At 47.8% G+C, this 18,664-nt stretch overlaps 1 protein-coding gene across 1 annotated transcript in view; it reads right to left on the bottom strand.

Moving 5' to 3' along the window:
* Nucleotides 1–18,664, bottom strand: part of LOC100502300 (uncharacterized) — an 82,463-nt gene that overhangs the window by 3,246 nt on the left and 60,553 nt on the right. Inside the window, exons 24-29 of the mRNA NM_001363261.1 lie at nucleotides 15,496–15,639; nucleotides 15,238–15,325; nucleotides 14,587–14,714; nucleotides 7,556–7,760; nucleotides 1,694–1,866; nucleotides 1,049–1,270 (exon numbers count right to left, since the gene is read on the bottom strand). Coding sequence (NP_001350190.1) covers nucleotides 1,049–1,270; nucleotides 1,694–1,866; nucleotides 7,556–7,760; nucleotides 14,587–14,714; nucleotides 15,238–15,325; nucleotides 15,496–15,639 — 960 coding nt within the window. The remainder of the gene's footprint in view (nucleotides 1–1,048; nucleotides 1,271–1,693; nucleotides 1,867–7,555; nucleotides 7,761–14,586; nucleotides 14,715–15,237; nucleotides 15,326–15,495; nucleotides 15,640–18,664) is intronic.

Below are 18,664 nucleotides of genomic sequence, written 5' to 3'. Positions count from 1 at the left end.
TCTCCTAGTCCTCCAAGCGACAGCCTACGGTGTCTTGCTCCAGTGCAGAGGCCAAATACATGGCAGTTGCTAACGGTGTCGCTGAAGCTTCCCGGCTGTGTCAGTTACTACAAGAGCTTCACAGTCCCTTGACCAAGAGCTCCTTAGTTTATTGTGACAATGTTAGTGTTGTGTACTTGTCCACTAACCGGGTTCAACATCAGCGCACGAAGCATATCGAGATTGATCTCCACTTCGTCCGCAAGCGCGACATACTTAGTGATATTCGTGTTCTTCATGTCCCAACAACGTCTCAGTTTACGGACATCTTCACCAAGGGGTTGCCCACTTCTGTATTCTCCGAGTTTCGCTCTAGTCTTAACGTCTGCACCATCGATGTTTCGACTGCGGGGGGGGGGGGGGGGTGTTAGACAACCTATTTCCTTCCATGTTTAGGAGGTTTCCTTCCCTATTAGGCCCTGTTCGTTTTGTGCTGATCCATAGGGATTGAGGGGGATCAAATCCCCTACAAGTCAAAATCCTCTCCAATCCCCCTCAATCCCTATGGTTTTGGGATCAAACGAACATGGCCTTAGGCGTTGCCTGATTGCCCCTAATTAGGTGATACCCTTCCCTATCAGGCGTTGGCTGATTGCCCCTGATTAGGTGCTGGACCGTTACAAAGTGGGCAGTTGATCAGTCCGTTAGTGATGGGGGGCTAGGGTTCATGTGTTTTCTCTGTTGGGACCATGTTCAGTCTCTTAATATAATACCGGAAGGGCAGTCTTTCCCTCTCCGACCGAGTTTATGAAAAGACTATAAAATTAAGTTGTCTTTTCAATACCTTACAAACAAAGATAAATCCACTTACATCAAATTCTTTTGAGAAACTTTTAGGACTACACCTAGTTTTGCCAAAGGATGTGTCCCTAATTCAATATAATGATCTCGTGGAAGAACAAAAACGTTAAAAATGAAGTTTAAAAGCTACAGAAAAATAGCAGGTCTAAATCATCGGTAATAACAATACAGAAGCTCCCAACATAAGTACAATGAAAAAATATCTTACTTGCAAGAAATTTGAACTTTTAGTCCTCTCTGAAGATTGATAGTGTGATACTGTCGCACTTTCTACTTCTGCCACATTGAGAAATTGATAGGAGAAATCAAAAAGCTCGAAGTGCTGCTGCTGTCCCAGTAAGTACATTATCGTACAGCCAGCCCAGGCTACAGAATCACCCAGCATTTCTTGTTTCTTCGAAGGATTGTTAATGCTATCTTCTAAGTAACTCTGGAGGGGAGAGAGAGAGATCTGTTAATTCGAGGACAAGGAAGAACCGAAGTACTAAAACATTCACTAGCTGGAAAATATAAAGCACAAATAGTGCTGAAGCTACATCATATGCTGGAAAAAAAAACACAATGGAAGAAGACAGTGTGTAAATAAAAAAAATATTCAGTTTCCTAAAAAAAACTCTGGTCCAAAAACACCCACCAGCAGCCAGCTCCCTAACTGTTTGGTTTCAGTTAGAAAGTATTGGCCAATCCTTGATGTGAGAGAAAACAACTCAAATAGCATGTTTTCATCATGCCAACCAATCAATTTATATTCAAATGAATAACAATGAACGTGAAATTCTAACAAAAGGTTTTTAATGGGACACAGTACGTAGCTGAAAAGACATAATAGATAAAATCTTATGGAGTTACTTACATACTGAAGACCGCTAAAAATGCGATAGAAATCCTTTGAAGTAGTAATGTCGATAAAGCCTGTTTTTGGAGTTGCGCTCCATTTGCTATAGTGTCTATCCAGGGCAGCACTTGTGAATGCAAGAGCATACTCCAGCACACTACCAGAGTTGAGGTTTGATTTGTACAGCAGACCTGTCAAAGCATTAGTGTTATACAAACTGATAATAGCGTAAATAAAAACTTAAAAAAGAACAAAAGGAATCACACACCCTCTTGGATGGGCCAGGATGGTGGTGTTCCAATCCAGTTAGTTTGGATTTTTAGTTTTGTTAGATTATTGCACTCTCTCAGTGTTATGGGTCTTGGCCCAACCAATGTAACTCTATTTTCTAATATATCCAATACTCACCCATCTCTTAGGGTTAGGGTTTTATTCTTCCAACATGGTATCCAGCCAGGGTTTTTCCCTTCCTCCCCACCCCTAGCTATCGCGGTGTGCCAGCTCCCCGAGCCGCCATGGTTGGCCCTCCACCTCCCTCCAGTCCCCCCTCCTCTCCTCCATTGTCCCTTCCTCGCCACTAGGCCTCCATAGTCGTCGTCCCTCCTCCCCCTCCACTACAGCCGCCACCGTTGGGCCTACCCCTTGGCAGGTGTCGTGCCCGTCGTCGCCCCTATCTAGCGTGGGGCCTAGGCCCATAACCCAACAGCGCCTCCATCTCCCACCGTCGGCCCGCCCGCCACTCCTCTTGTGGGTGGCGGCTCCCAGGCTGTGCTGGTCACTATTGCGTTGGCCGCCGCGGGCCTTGACGCATCAACAAGGCCCCGGACCGTCTGGTCACTGGCCCTACCCTCAGCGCCGCTTCATCCATCCCCAGGCTGCTACCGGAAGCGCGAGCGCGTCGCTTGCTCTCGCCTGGGAGCACGAACGCATCACAGCTGATACCCTCGCCGGGCAACTTGCCAAGGCCGAACGACATCTACTTGGCGCCCCCTGCCTCAAGCCTCTCCCAGACCCCCCTGCGGTCGCGCCTCCTCAGGCGTACAAGGCCGCCGTCATCGCCAGCCTCTACGCCCAGGCATCAGATGTCTAGAATATCCGCTCTCTAGTTCCCATCATCCTCGACCTGGCTTCCTCCTAGGGATGGATCCTAAACATCTAAATTATAGAACAAATTTAACATTTTAAAATACACATGCATAGAATTTTGTAGTAATCTTTAGTTATATTGTTAAACACATTATGAAAAACAATAATATTTTTTTATAATTTTTTGTACATTATTTTCTCCTTGCAATGAAAAAGGTGAAAAATCATGAATTTGTATCCTTATCCGAATTTTATATCTATCATTTGAGAAGATATAGGACAAATTTGAGGTTTACTTTTTGTGAATCTTTTTTTTTCTCGAAAACGCAGGAGAGCTGCGTGTCACTGTATTAAGAAGAAATATAGAGAGGTCCTACCGGACCAGTACATCCAAAAGAGGCCTCCTTACGGTGGCCACCAACAAGCGTACAAGAATTCATCCATGACTAACTACAAAAACAAAGAAACGACCAAACAAAGCGCAAAACAAACCAGCCAAAAGCTAGAGAATATGCAGACCAAGGATAGGGTTAGTTAACAAAGATAACTTCCTTGCTCCAGCCATGACCCACAAATCTTTTTCCTGGTCTGCGGATTCAAGAACAACCTCCATGCTAGGCCTATTTTTGTCAAAGACACATCCATTATGGTGCTTCCATAAGGTTCAAACCCCAAGGATGATCAATGAATTCAATCCTTCTTGTGCCATACCGTGGACCTGACTACAAATCTTATGCCACCACTACATGAAAGCTCCACTCGCTGTGATAGCTTCAGGACTTGTACACCCTACGACTGCCTACATCCACTTCTTCACATCCTTCTTCCGCTACATCCTCACCTTTGTCCTCGCCGCAACCGCACATACCGACTATTTCCAACTACATCTAGTACTTGGCATCGTTGACTCGGTCCTCCTAGCCCCGTCGTGTTGTCCAAGATGTGTAGTAGTCCAGTCTTTCCTTGTACCCCCGGAGCATCACTGCCACGCCTGTCAGCTACGTCGTCATGTTCGACTTCTTTCTCTGGTTGTGCACAATTTTGATCTTATACAATGTTATTTGTGGACCTCTCCTGTTACCAGTTTTCAGATTATAAATATTATCTAGTAGTTTATGATGATTTCTGTCATTATTCGTGGACTTCTCCCTTGTGTCCGATTTCTGATACTTTTGACTCTTCTACACTTCTTCACTTAGGTTTCCACTCAGTTTGGTCGCACCATTAAGGCCATCCAGTGTGACAATGGTCGTGAATTTGATAACTCCTCTCGATCTCTCTCATGGAGTTCAGTTCTAGATGTCATGCTCCTATACTTCTTGGAATGGCAAGGCTGAGTGCATGATTTGCACTAACAACGTCATGCGCTTCTTACTATTTCGGGCATTTGTTCCTGCTCGCTACTACGTTGAGTTGCGTGCTATGGCTCTTGCAACAACAGAGATGACTTTGCTACGATCGTTGCTTGCTGATTTTGGTATATTTGTATCTATACCGACTCCTCTTTTGTCTTACAGTATTAGTGCTATTAGTATTGCTCGTGACCCGGTAAAGCATGAGCTTACAAAGTATATTGGTGTTGATGCTTCTTATACACGAACATAGATTCAGGATGATGTCATCGATCTTCGCTAGGTGTCTCCAGACTCCAGAGCTTCAATTGGCTGATTTCTTCACCAAGTCATAGACCAGAGCTCAACATCACTCCTATCTCACCAAACTCAGTGGTTGATCCACCTTGAGTTTGAGGGGATGTATAGATGCATATTTACCCTCATGTAATAGTGTATATATACTGCCCTTATGGCATCATATTGAATATGACTATTCATAACACTATCGACTATGGGCTCCATCTTCGGTGCTCCTCCACCCATGAGCTGATCTTCTACACCAATGTTGATTGGACAGGGTGCCTAGACACTCGTCGGTCTACCTCCGGCTATGTGGTGTTTCTTGAGGCCAACGTTATCTCTTGGTCCTCCAAGCCTCAACCTGTGGTCTCACGCTTCACTACTAAGGCTGAGTACCGAGTTGTTGCTAATTGGGGGACTGGGGCGAGCTGGCTACGCCAGCTTCTCCAAGAACTTCACAGCTCCCTCACTAGGAGCACTTTGATCTATTGCGACAACGTCAGCGTCGTCTACCTCTCCATCAACCCCATCCAGCATCCGTGCACGAAGCATGTTGAGATCGACCTTCACTTCGTCTTTGAGCGTGTTGATGTCGAGGACGTCCGCGTCCATCACGTCCCGACGAGCTTGCAGTTTACTGACATCTTCACAGTAGGAAGATGAAGTGTTCAATGTTGATAGGAGATGGTGTACACATATTTATAGGGACTCAACCCTAACCCTAACCCTAATGGGCCGGCAGCCCAACTGTGGTGCCGGCCCACACACTCTCACACACACACTGTCTAACATCCCCCCGCAGTCGCAACGGGGGCACCACACACGATGAGACTGGAGTAGAGGCCGAAGGTAGGAGCCGACGGGTTGAAATCCCCCCGCAGTCGCAGCGTCGTGATGGTGCGAATGTTGCGGCTGGAGCAGAGACCGTTGTGTGCTTCAAGAAGACGATAGCCCATGCCGGCCCAACTCAACGCATTGCGAGAACAGGCCCGCCGCCACGCCGCCCAGGTAGGTTTTGTTTGGGATCTCACCATTTCTTCCTTGTCTCTGTCTCAACACGGCGCCGCCGCCGCTGCCGCCGGGAGCCGAGCCCAAGCCTAAGCGAAAGCCATGGCGATTGGTTCTCTCATCGCCTCTACTTTCGCCAGATCTAGCCATGCCCTCCCCGCTGCCGCCGCTTCGGCCATCTCTCAGGCTCCCAGATCCCAGCACACCGCATCTCCTCTGCTCTCCGGCCTTGGAGCAGCGGCTCGTGCTTTCAGCTCAAGGGCTCTATGGAAGGGAGCATTCGTTGACGCTTTCCTGTCTAGAATTAAGAAGAACAGAGAAAATATGAATGGCAAGAAGATTTGGTCTCGTAGATCCTCTATTTTGCCGGAATTTGTTGGTTCCTCTGTGCTCATTTACAATGGGAAAACTCATGTCCGGTGCAAGATCACTGAAGGGAAGGTTGGCCATAAATTTGGAGAGTTTGCTTTTACACGGAGACGAAGGCCCCATCGAACAATGACAGGAAAGGGAAATCAAGGAAAGGCAAGAAAGTAAAAGGAGAAATGTGCATGAAAGGTGGTTTTAAGGATAGCATGATGAGGCAGTAGTTGACGAACAAGAACATGAATAACCAGAAATTATGATCTGGACTGCTTTACTGCTTTTTCTTAGACCAATAATTGCAGGAGAATGTTAGTTCATCTTACTTAAAGATTCGTCCGTGTACTTTGTTCCTATCTTACTTCCTGCTTACTCTTGGTATCAGAGGATTAGGTTTAGGGTTTTTTTTTCTCCCACCTCCCACTGCAGCCGCCGTCGGCTTCCTCCCACCCCACAGCCGCCACCTGCCATCGCTGCCCCCGGGAGGCCCTGCCTTCCCTCCCGGGGGCGGCCTCCCACCTCCATCCAGCCACCGTACACCATCTCTCCCATGGCACCTCCCCTGCGAGCAGCTCCTCCAGGGAGCACGGTCTCCCTCCAGCCGCTCCTCTCCTCCCCTCGACGCAGCAGGCAGAGCAGCTCCTCCGTTCGTCCCAGCCATGGTCGTCGGTCTCCCTCAAGCTCCCTTGGCCGACTACCTGGAGGCCCCGGCCCCGTCGGCGGCGGCGGCGGGGGCGCAGGACGAGGCGTCGCGGAGGCCGTTCGTGGGGATGATGACGGAGGAGAAGGCTCGGGAGCTGCGGGCGTGGCTGCCCAGCCTCGGCGCGGCAGCCCCCGGCTCCGACGGCGCGCGGCGCGGGTGCGCGTGTCCCTTGCGCGGGCGCGCCCACCCTAACCAGTTCAACCCAAAAGCTTAAGCTGATGGGAGAAGGTAGCCAATCCACTTATACACTTCAACACCCCCACTCACGTGCAGCCAGAGAGAAAGGCGCAAACGTGGAAATAAATGGGTGGAGGCACAAATAAAGCCTCTGCCAGGATTCGAACTCGAGACCTTTGGCTCTGATACCAAGTAGGAAGATGAAGTGTTCAATGTTGATAGGAGATGGTGTACACATATTTATAGGGACTCAACCCTAACCCTAACCCTAATGGGCCGGCAGCCCAACGTGGTGCCGGCCCACACACTCTCACACACACACTGTCTAACATTCACCAAGGGTCTTCCCTCCTCGCTATTCTTGGAGTTTCGGCCCATTCTTAATACTTTTCGTGGCTAGGGTTTAGACTATTGTATTCTGTCTAAGTGTTATGGGCCTTGGCCCAGCCCATGTAACTCTATTTCTAGTATATGCAATACTAAGCCCATTACTAGGGCTAGGCTTTTCTTTCTTCCAACAAGTTTTATCACAAGGTTAGGCTGGGACCTCTCTATTTACAGGTAAGGCCTAACTTACTCCCTCTGTCCCAACGAGTTTGTCTTTTTGGGTTTGTCCTAAGTCAATCACTATCAACGAGTTTGTCTTATGGGCCTTGGTCAAAGTTTAAATCGTTTGACTTAGGACAAACCTAGAAAGACAAACTCGTGTGGACGGAGGGAGTAAGGCAATAGCATAATTGGATTTCAAAGGTAACACTATTTTCCCTCACATTACATGCAGTATTCGGTGCCCAGTCTACGATGTGGAAGGCAAGAGCCCACAAATAATTATCAAATTTTCTTGAAAAAATCAATTTGCATGCAAATATCACTAGAGAACATGGCCCAATAAGTTTTGTATGGACTTACTCGCAGCTTCAGCTTGCTTTGACATGACAAGAAACGTAGATGGATTTGGGCATGTAGGGCTTGATGTCACAGCATTAGAGGCAGCACTTAAAAGTGTGGTAAATGGAGTATTATCAGAGTAGGCATGCTTCACTTGCCCATCATTTCCTGGAACCAATCCTAGCCACGGAGCTGACTGCATGAACTGTGTAGTGTCGATTTGTCTCTGTTGGAGAAAAAACATACATGTCAATAAGATAAATAAAGATCCAACATCACAATAGATTGTAATAGTACAATATGAGAAAGGCGGAAAAATGTGACAGTCAAGGGGGAAATCCATGACAGAAAGTATGAAGCTCAAGTATACACGAAGTATACAAACCAAGGCCAACAATACATATGTTATTGGCCCGGTCCAAATTACTATCCCTAATTTTTTTTCTCGAAAAGCATAGGAGAACTGCGCCCCTTAATATATTAAGAGAGAACAAAGGTCCGAAGAAAGACCCAGCTACAAGTCCCTCCTTACGGAGGCCACACACAAGCATACACAAAAGGATCCATAAACACACACAGTGCTATATCAGCCTACCGATTGGCAGCCAAAAAGGATAGACCTTTGGCTCCAGCAATCTCCCATCTTCTTTCCTCATCGGCCTGCTCAAGGAGAAGAGGAAGGTTTGGAGCTCCTCCATCGAAAACCGCTCTATTTCGGTGTTTCCAGATCATTCAGGCCCCCAGGATGAGAAGGGAGTCCAGACCTTTCCTAATTATTCCATTTACTCCAGCTGAAATCCTCTCCCACCATTCCAAAAAGGAAACACAACCTGGTTGTGGAGCTAAGCTATGCAACCGAAACTTCCTTAACAGATTATACCAGAAAACTCTCGCAAAAACGCAGGACACAAGCAGTTGATTCAAAAATTTTAGGTTCCTGATCACACAAGAGACAACTAGTTGGATGATTCAAACCCCTTTTTGCTAATCTATCCACAGTCAAACATTTGTTCTGGGCCTCCAACCATATGAAGAAGCGGCACTTGGATGGAGCCCAGGATTTCCAAACCCTTTGATAGTGTGCAAAGGAGCAAGATCCCAGGAAGAGGCCTTTGTAACCTGACTTTGCAGAGTAAATGCCATCAGGTGCTAGACTAAAACTGTGTTTGTCTTCTGAATTTATCTGCAGCTCAAAATCAGCAAGGGAGTCCCAAATGTGTAGACAATCTATTAAGACTAACATTAAGTGCCCCTGTAATGTCTGCAACCCACTCATGTTCAGTAATGCTTCTTGCACAGTCCTACTAGTTATTCTCTTTGGGATTATATTAAACAATCTTGGAGCAATGTCTGTGTTATGACCGGCATCCCCTACACCAGGCGCAGGGACATTAGTGGCTAGGAGGGCTAAGGCCCACGGCCAGGCCACAGGCCACATGCGGCCAGGAGCGATTAGATAAGGATTAGCTAATAAAAAGGAGAGATTATCTCTAGTTAGTTGGATAAGATTAGATAAGGATTAGCTAATAAAAAGGAGAGATTATCTCTAGTTAGTTGGATAAGGATTAGAAGAGATCTCATAGCTCTTATCCTTAGATCAGATAAGCATCAGCTGGGATATAAATACTTGTAAGAGGTCATCTATGGAATTAAGCAGAATCAGATTATTCTGGCTTCCTGAGGGAGCCAGGAGTTGGAATCAATCTCTCTTGCCCGTGCAGCCTAGGTCAGCCACAGCACTGGGGCGCCGCCCCCATCTCCCTCGCGTAGATGTTCCTCCTTATAGGCTAAGGGAGATCCCTGGTAGGATCCGCAATCCTACCAATTTGGTACCAGAGACCTTCGATCCTCCGGCCACCATGAGTTCTTCGTCGCAATCCCCACCGGCCTCCATGGCTACCGTGCCTCCAGCCACCACGCCGCACACCGTGCCACCCTCCACCGCCGCCACGCTCGACCTGACCTCCACGCTGGGCCTTCCCACCGCCGGATCGTCATACAATCTGCCCACGATGACGAAATCACAGCGGCCATCCTCCACTTCTCCACGAACTTGGCAGCGCTGCAAGCTGATCTATCCGAGATCAAGCTCCACCTGGCGGGCACCCAGCCGCAACCCACACTATCGTCGCCGTCTGTGGCCAGCGCGACAATGGCGGCTTCACCGCAGAACGGCGCCATCCGTACCGCTCCATCAGCTGCAGTTCCCGCGCTCGCCGTCGGAGATCCCAGCATGGGCGTGGGGACCTGAACCGGTCTTTTCGACGCCGCCGCCGATCACCACCGTCGCGCCACTAGGCGTCCTGTACGGGGGGGGGGGGGGGGTGGATGGGACTCTCTTTTCTCCCCCCACCACGACGCCTCATCCAAGCAACCCCGGGCGCACGACAGGCCTGTCACGGATCCAATCCCACCAAAATTCTACAAGCTGGAGTTCACCACGTATGACGGCACCAAGGACCCCTTGAATTGGCTCAATCACTGTGAGCAGTTCTTCGGTGGACAGAGGACGTCGGCCATAGATCGCACGTGGCTTGCGTTCTATCATCTTCGGGGCGCGGCTCGGACATGGTACTACACCATGGAGCAGGATACCGGGATGCCGACATGGGAGCGCTTCAAAGAGCTATGCCACCTACAGTTTGGGCCTCCCGTCCGGGATTCGCGCCTCGCGGAGCTCGGTCGACTACAGTTCCGCACGACGGTACAGGAGTTCACGGAGTGGTTCAACGCCGCCCTCTGCCACGCGCGCAACCTCGACGCAATTCAGAAGGCGGAGCTGTTCGTGGGGGGCTTACCAGAACACATCCACGTCGATGTGGCGTTGCGCGCACCCCATGATCTTCATACGATGGTCTACTTGGCCCGCGCCTTCGAGCTACGCGCCAACAACCTCATGGTGCAGTTTCCGACAGGCCCCCAGCGCGTGGCGCGGCAGCAGCAGCGGGTCACCCAGGCCCCGACCGCGTCGAGCGGCGCTCCACGGTCGGCCGCGACTGCGCTGCCGCCGATCCGACAATTTTGTCGCCTCACGCCGGCGGAGCAGCAGGAACATCGTCACCAAGGCCCGTGCTTCAACTGCGATGAGCCCTACGTTAGAGGCCACCAGTGCAAACGACTCTTCTACTTGGAGTCGAGTGACTTCGACATGGAGGAGGACGGCGCGGTGGACGCTGCACCGAACGATAAGCTAGATGACGACTTGCCGCCACAGGACGTCACTGTGGCCACTGCGTGCGTGGTCTCTCTCCATGCATTCGCGGGCATCCGTACGAAGAACACGATGATCATGCCTGTGGTGCTCAAGGGCGCGCGCATCCTGGCTCTCGACACCGGCTCCACTCATAATTTTCTACAGGGTGTCGCGATGACCCGACTCGGCCTCACCCCGCTCGACGGCGATCAGCTACGGGTCACCGTGGCCAATGGTGATCACCTTCGGTGCGCTGGGATTGCACGCCACGTGCCCATCTCCATCGCAGGCGACGAGTGCACCATCACCTGCGTCGGCATCGACTTGGGCTGCTTCGACTTCATCCTCGGCGTCGACTTCCTTCGCACCCTCGGCGACATCACGTGGAACCTGGAGACTATGACGCTAGCCTTCCAGCGCGATGCTCGCCGCATCGTGTGGAACGGGGTCCAGGGCAAGGAGGCGACGTGTACGACGCCACCACGGCGGCCGTGGCAGTGGCCGAGCCGCATCAGCCACTGCTAGACCGACTACTTCAGCAACACAACGCAATCTTCGAGGAACCACACGGTCTTCCACCCGCGCGACCGTACGACCACCGCATCCACCTACTGCCCGGCACGACACCTGTAGTCGTGCGCCCGTGCCGCTACTCCCAGCTCCAGAAGGACGAACTGGAGCGCTAGTGCACGTCGATGCTGGCACAGGGCATCATCCACCCTAGCATGTCCCCGTTCTCCGCACCGGTGCTACTGGTTCGCAAGGCGGACAAGACGTGGTGCTTCTGCATCGACTACAGGTCCCTGAACGCTAAGACGTCGAAGGACAAATTCCCGATCCCGGTGGTTGACGAGCTCCTCGACGAGCTACATGGTGCCCACTTCTTCACCAAGCTCGACCTCGACTCAGGGTACAACCAGGTGCGTATGTGGCCCGACGACATCGCCAAGACGGCGTTCCGCACCCACCATGGCCACTACGAGTTTTTGGTCATGCCCTTCGGCCTCTCCAATGCGCCGACAACGTTTCAGGCGCTTATGAATGACGTGTTGCGCCCCTACCTGAGGCTGTTTGTCCTGGTATTTTTGGATGATATACTGATCTATAGCTCGTCGTGGGCGGCGCACCTCCAGCACATCACCGTCGTCCTCATCGCACTGCGGGCGCACCGCCTCCACCTAAAGCGCTCGAAGTGCTCCTTCGGGGCACCCTTGTGGCCTACTTGGGCCACATCATCTCCGCAGAGGGAGTGGCCATGGATGACGCCAAGATTACGACGGTGCGCAAGTGGCCGACACCTACTCGGCCCACGACCTTTGGGGCTTCCTCGGCCTCGCCGGCTACTACAGGAAGTTCATCAAGGACTTCGGCGTCATAGCCGCCCCACTCACACGCCTCCTACGGCGTGACACGTTTGTGTGGGACGACGAAGCGACCACGGCGTTCCACGCGCTGAAGGAGGCCCTCACCACGGGACCGGTCCTTCGGCGCTATGCTCCACCAGGGGGCGGTGCCCCTGGCGTACTTCAGTCGACCCTTCGCAGCCCGTCATCTCAAGCTCGCGGCCTACGAGCGTGAGCTAATCGGGCTGGTTCAGGCCGTTCGACACTGGCGCCCGTATTTATGGGGGTGCGCCTTCTTGGCGCGTATCGATCACTATAGTCTGAAGTTTTTGCTTGAACAACGTTTGTCGACTGTTCCTCAGCACCAGTGGATCAGCAAACTCTTTGACTACGACTTCGAGGTGGAGTACAGACCGGGGCGTCTCAATGTCGCGGCGGACGCTCTATCCCGCCACGATTACGCGGGCGATGATGCGCCCCGGGCCACAAGCGCAATATTGGCCATATCCGGGCCATCATTCGCCTTCCTGGAGGACGTGCGCAGGGCCACGACAGCCGCAACCGACGCTCAACAGCTGCTGGGCCGCCTCCGCGCCGGTGACCTGGGCGCGCCACGGCGCGAGGACGCAGGATGTTTCAAAAAAGTTATGATGTCCGTCCACTTCACAAATTTGAAATTAAGACTCAAACTTGTATGTTTTAATTTAGGGGAGTAAATCAAATCAAATGTTAATTTAGGTAAATTGTATTGACTAAAATAGCTGAAGGGAGTCAATCGAACCAAATGTTAATTTAGGAATTATCCAAACTGGGGGGGGGGATAATTTGGCTGTTATCCTATGTTATTTACACAGAACATCGTAAAAGTGCATAATGGAGAAAGAGCATCAGTATGTGCAACAGTTCGAGCACAGAAGGGAGCAACAAATGAACTCGTCCCTGAGAAATGTTTATATTAAGTTGCACGCACCAACCAGTGCAACCCAAAAGTTTAAGCTGATAGAAAAAGGTGATCAATCCACTCATTATTTTTCTCCTCTTAATTTAATGATGCACAACTCTCCTGCGCGTTCGAGAAAAAAATCCACTTATATTATATTCCAACACTCGCACTCATGTCGAGGCTCACTTTGCTCTCAGACGTGGAATATGAGCGAGCAACAATTGTTTTATTTAATTGCGCTAACCAGGATTTAAACTCGGGGCCTCTATCTTTGATACCATATTAACTTGCATGCACAAACCAGTTCAACCCAAAAGCTTAAGCTGATACGAAGAGGTGGTCAATTCACTTATATTATATCCCAACAATTTATTCTCCATCTCACGGAGCAAGCCAACCCCCTCCAAAAAAATATGGAATAAAACTAAGTATTATTGACCTTTTTACCTTTTTCTCAATGTAGCATCTCTTGCTTTAGAAGATGAGATTTTGGAGTTTGGCCGGGGCTCGAGGTGTTTCTTATCTCCTCGCCCTTGCGCCCCCGGGAGCTTAGTTTTTTGGTCAAGTCAGTTTGTTCTACATGTCTGTTTTGAGTTCTCATAGGAGTAGTTTTGTATAGGGTTTCAAACCCCTGTTTCTTCTTCTTAATGCAATGATACACATATCTTTTTTTTCTTATCCAACGAATAATGAACCCCTTACCCAAACCAGGTAAAAGTGGAATATAAATATAGGATATATTATTAAGAAATAAAGGAAAATGTGTTATGGCAAGTAGAGTGCCAGACATATTAGATTAGATTAGTTCAGTTTGTTAGTAAAGAGAGATTAGATTGGTTCGGTTTGTTTCGAAAGAGATAATTTAAATTGACTTGGTTAGCATAAGGAAAGAGATAAGTTAGATTGGTTTGATTAATAGGGATAAGGAAAGAGAGAAGTTAGATCGATTTGGTTAGGATAATTCCTTTAGGTCAACTAAGCCCCTCTATATAAGGATAGGAGATTGGTTTGTACTGTGTTAGATAGAAAGGGCCTTATTTTTATTTTTCACTTTTGATAAGAGGTTTTATGTATATCTGTAATTGTTTATATATTTGAGCCAGTTGCCACATAATGCATAAGTCCTAATCATAACATGGTATCAAAACTATAGGTTTCGAGTTCGAATACTGATGGAGGCTTCATTTGTACCTCTGCCCCTTTATTTCCACATTTGCGCCTTCCTCTCTAGAAGCATGTGAGTGGGAACTAGAAGCATGTGAGTGGGAATGTTGAAGTGTATAGGTGAATTGTCTACCTTCTTCCAGCAACTTAATCTTTTGGGTTCAACTTTTTGTTGGAAGTGAAACCCTGACCCTGGATAGGGTAGGGTCGTAGGGAGCTGTATTAATAATAAAGTGGGCCTAAACCCATTACAGTGAACCATTACATACAGAACATCAGTACGCCACACAATACATCTAACACTTTTGATTGCTCTCAGTAGGGTTACTGAGGTACCAAAAAAACTCCTAAGACCACAAAAACAGAGTATCGAAACAATTTGAGAAATTAACAAAGTTAATATGCTTACCAACACAATGTCCAGAATGCTCATCCAATACAAAGCACTTCCAATTTCCTTAAGGTCATGAAGAACTTCAGTTTTAACTTCAGATTTTGCTTCCCATGTCAAAATTTCATGAACTATCTTTTGGCAACCTACAATAAAGGCAGGATTTCACTGTTCTTAGAACTTAGAGAAGATGCCTTTTGGCATGGAACTATTGCAAAGAGATTTTACAACACAACAATGCTGACTAAGCACATGCTGTATAGGATGGCTAAGAGATTGACTTACCAAAACTAGAAATTGCAGCTAGTCCATACTCTAAAATGGATTTACCAGATGTACACCAAAGTTTAAATTAGAACCTAACACCATAGCTAATAGCCTAAAAAATGTGCACCAAATTGCCTACAATAAAAGAAAACAAGTTGCAAAGATACCTCTGTTCTGGGGAGATGATCATGCCTAATGCATGTTCAAAACTGTACTTTAAACACATATCTTACCCTTGTAGTACAATGAACAGAAGTACATAGGATTGATTGCACAATAAACAAAGGATAGTGTAGTAGTAACAAGGTATTAGTCCCACATTTGGGGGAGCAAGAAAGAAACAACTCATTCACAACGGGGTTTAGAAATCAGAACCATGATTGCCATCAGTTAATATGTTACCTGCTATACCACCATCAAATGAAAGAAGCCCAATAGATTTTGGTAATGCTTCTTGCAGTGCATTTATTTTCGGTAGCAAACCTGTAATCTAAAAAGGAAGAAAAGAACATTAGCTTCATAGTAATTTGATTGTTTTCTAGGTGTCTCCAACTTTTCTGTCGGATGAAAAGATGTCAAGCTTGTTCATCCACTGAATTGTGTTGTTTGAATTTTGTGCCTTCTGGTGTATAACACAATACAATGTTCCTTACTACTCACCTTACTTGATATATGATCCAGTAAAGCACGGATGATTGCAGGTAATGATCTGGAACCAAGAAGTTTAACAACTGCAAACATATGAGGGACTCCAAAAAAGTCACGGTACAGCCCAGCAAGACCCTGGTATGCCATGGTCAAATCCTACAAAGAAGATGAGCATGGAATAGCACAAATTGAAGTATAGCGTTGTTGGTATGTACAAATTGTAAAGCACAGCAAATGGAAGGTATAGTTTAGTCCAAGATGCATGCTATAATACTTTGTGAATTCCCATTGACAGAAAGGCTATCAATGTAATTGTAAGAGAGATGATGCTACATATATATAGGCACGGATAACCGAGGGTTTATAGAAACAGAACCAATTTTTTTAACGTAACGGCGGGAGCTCTACCTCTCAATTAAGAAGAAAGGAATTGATCCAGTTTTAAGGAAAATCGGGCCCAAAACCTACACAGGGTGCACAAGCAACCCAAACAACAACGATCCCACACACAATATCCATCCTGAGTCATCGTTGTCGAGCTCAACACAAGAGACGAGCAGCTCCAACTGTTAGAGTACCCGTTAGGGTTTTGGTTATACTTGTGTATTTACCCTCTCGCCCCTACTGCAATGGGCCTGGTCCAACTACCGAGTCTATTAATACAACTTCCAACCCCACTCAGGGGGGTTAGGGTTTCCCAATCTTACACCAACTCCCTTAGACGGGCAGCACAAGGCCAAAGGAAACTCGATGACGACTATAAACACTGGCACAAAAGGAGGAAGACCGCGGTGCGTCGTCGTTGCCAAGCCTCAAGACAGCTCCGATTTTTCACCACCAACAACAACAACAACAAAGCCTTTTTGTCCCAAGCACGTTGGGGTAGGCTAGAGATGAAACCCCATATGAAAACCTCAGAGCTCAACGCCCAAAGAAAAGAAAAGGGAGACAAAGGCAAAGGAGAACCGAAAAACGACGAAACGGGGAAACACATAAAAAGAGATAAAACCCACAAGAACCAGCAAGGTCTAAAGGGGCACACAAAAAGGTCAAACGATTAAGGAGGAAAAGCGAAACTACAAATCAGGGTTCTGGCACGTGAATTGCACACTTCCACCCCTTCCTATCCACGGCGAGCTCTTTATCAATATTCCACTCCTTCAGGTCCCTCTTCACAGCCTCTGTCCACATCAAGGTTGGTCGACCTCTACCTCTCTTCACATTCTCGGGACACCTAATTATTCCGATATGCACTGATGCCTCTTCAGGTCTTCGTTGGATATGTCCAAACCATCTCAAACGATGTTGCATAAGCTTCTCCTCAATTGGCACCACTCCTACTCTCTCTCGTATATCATCATTCCGGACTCGATCTCTCCTTGTGTGGCCACATATCCAACGCAACATACGCATCTCTGCCACACTTAGTTGTTGGACATTCGTCTTTTAGTGGGCCAACATTCTGCTCCATACAACATAGCCGACCGGACTGTTGTCCTGTAGAATTTGCCTTTTAGTTTGTGTGGCACCCGGGGGTCGCATAAGACACCCGCAGCTTGCCGCCACTTCAACCATCCAGCTTTAATTCTATGACTGACATCCTCATCGATGTCTCCCTCCTTCTGAAGCATTGATCCTAAGTAACAAAAAGTGTCTTTCTTGAGTACCACTTGCCCATCAAGACTAACATCGCCATCCTCATACCCCATGGCACTGAAATCACACTTCATATACTCTGTTTTAGACCTACTAAGCCTAAAACCTTTTGCTTCCAGCGTCTGCCTCCACAATTCCAACTTTTGCGAAACACCACTCCTACTCTCCTCAATAAGTACCACATCATCGGCAAAAAGCATACACCACGGTATATCTCCTTGTATGTCCCTTGTGACCTCATCTATCACCAAAGCGAAAAGATAAAGGCTCAAAGCTGACCCTTGATGTAGTCCTATGTTAATTGGAAAGTCATTGGTGTCTCCATCACTTGTTCGGACACTTGTCACAACATTAGTGTACATATCTTTAATAAGATTAATGTACTTTGTTGATACTTTGTGTTTTTCCAAGGCCCACCACATTACACTGCTAGGTACTTTGTCATAAGCCTTCTCCAAGTCTATGAAGACCATATGCAGGTCTTTCTTTTGTTCTCTGAATCTCTCCATAAGTTGTCTTAGTAAGAAAAATGGCCTCCATAGTTGATCTCCCAGGCATGAAACCAAACTGATTTTGGGTCACGCTCGTCATCTTCCGCAGGCGGTGTTCAATGACTCTCTCCCATAGCTTCATTGTCTGGCTCATGAGCTTAATTCCACGGTAATTAGTACAATTTTGAACATCTCCTTTGTTCTTGAAGATTGGTACTAACGTACTCCGCCGCCACTCGTCGGTCATTCTGTTTGTCCGAAAGATGGTGTTGAAAAGCTTAGTCAGCCATACTATCGCTATGTCTCCAAGGCATCTCCATACCTCGATAGGGATACCATCAGGGCCCATCGCCTTTCCTACCTTCATCCTTTTTAGCGCCTCCTTAACTTCATATTCTTGTATCCTTCGTACAAAACCCCTGTTGTTGTCATCGAATGGTTCGTCCAATTCTATTGTAGAACTCTCATTCCCTCCATTGAACAATTTGTTGAAGTACTCCTTCCATCTGTTCTTGATCTCTTCATTCTTCACTAATAGTTGGTTTGCTTCATCCTTGATGCATTTGACTTGGTAAACATCTCTTGTCTTCCTTTCACGAATCTTGGTCATCCTATAGATATCCTTTTCTCCCTGCTTTGTGTCCAACCGTTGATAAAGGTCGTCATAGGCTTGACCCCGGGCTCTACTAACCGCTCGCTTTGCAGACTTCTTCGCTATTCTGTACTTCTCTATGTTGTCTGTACACTTGTCATGATGTAAGCGTTTGTAGCAATCTTTCTTCTCCTTGATAGCCTTTTGGACATCTTCGTTCCACCACCAAGTGTCTTTAACTTCCCTTATGTTTCCTTGACTCAACCCAAACTCTTCTGAAGCTATCTTTCGGATGCATGTCGCCATCTTCCTCCACATGATGTTTGCGTCTCCCTCTTCTGCCCAAGGGCCCTCCTCGATAACTCTCTCCTTGAAAGTTTGGGCCACATCCCCTTTAAGCTTCCACCACTTTGTTCTAGTGACCTTGTTATGCTTATTCCGT

The sequence above is a fragment of the Zea mays genome, chromosome 1 (genome assembly GCF_902167145.1).
Source record: "Zea mays cultivar B73 chromosome 1, Zm-B73-REFERENCE-NAM-5.0, whole genome shotgun sequence".
NCBI classification, from domain to species: Eukaryota; Viridiplantae; Streptophyta; class Magnoliopsida; order Poales; family Poaceae; genus Zea; species Zea mays.
Note: the sequence above shows the minus strand (reverse complement) of the source record. Positions and strands in the feature narration are given on the sequence as shown.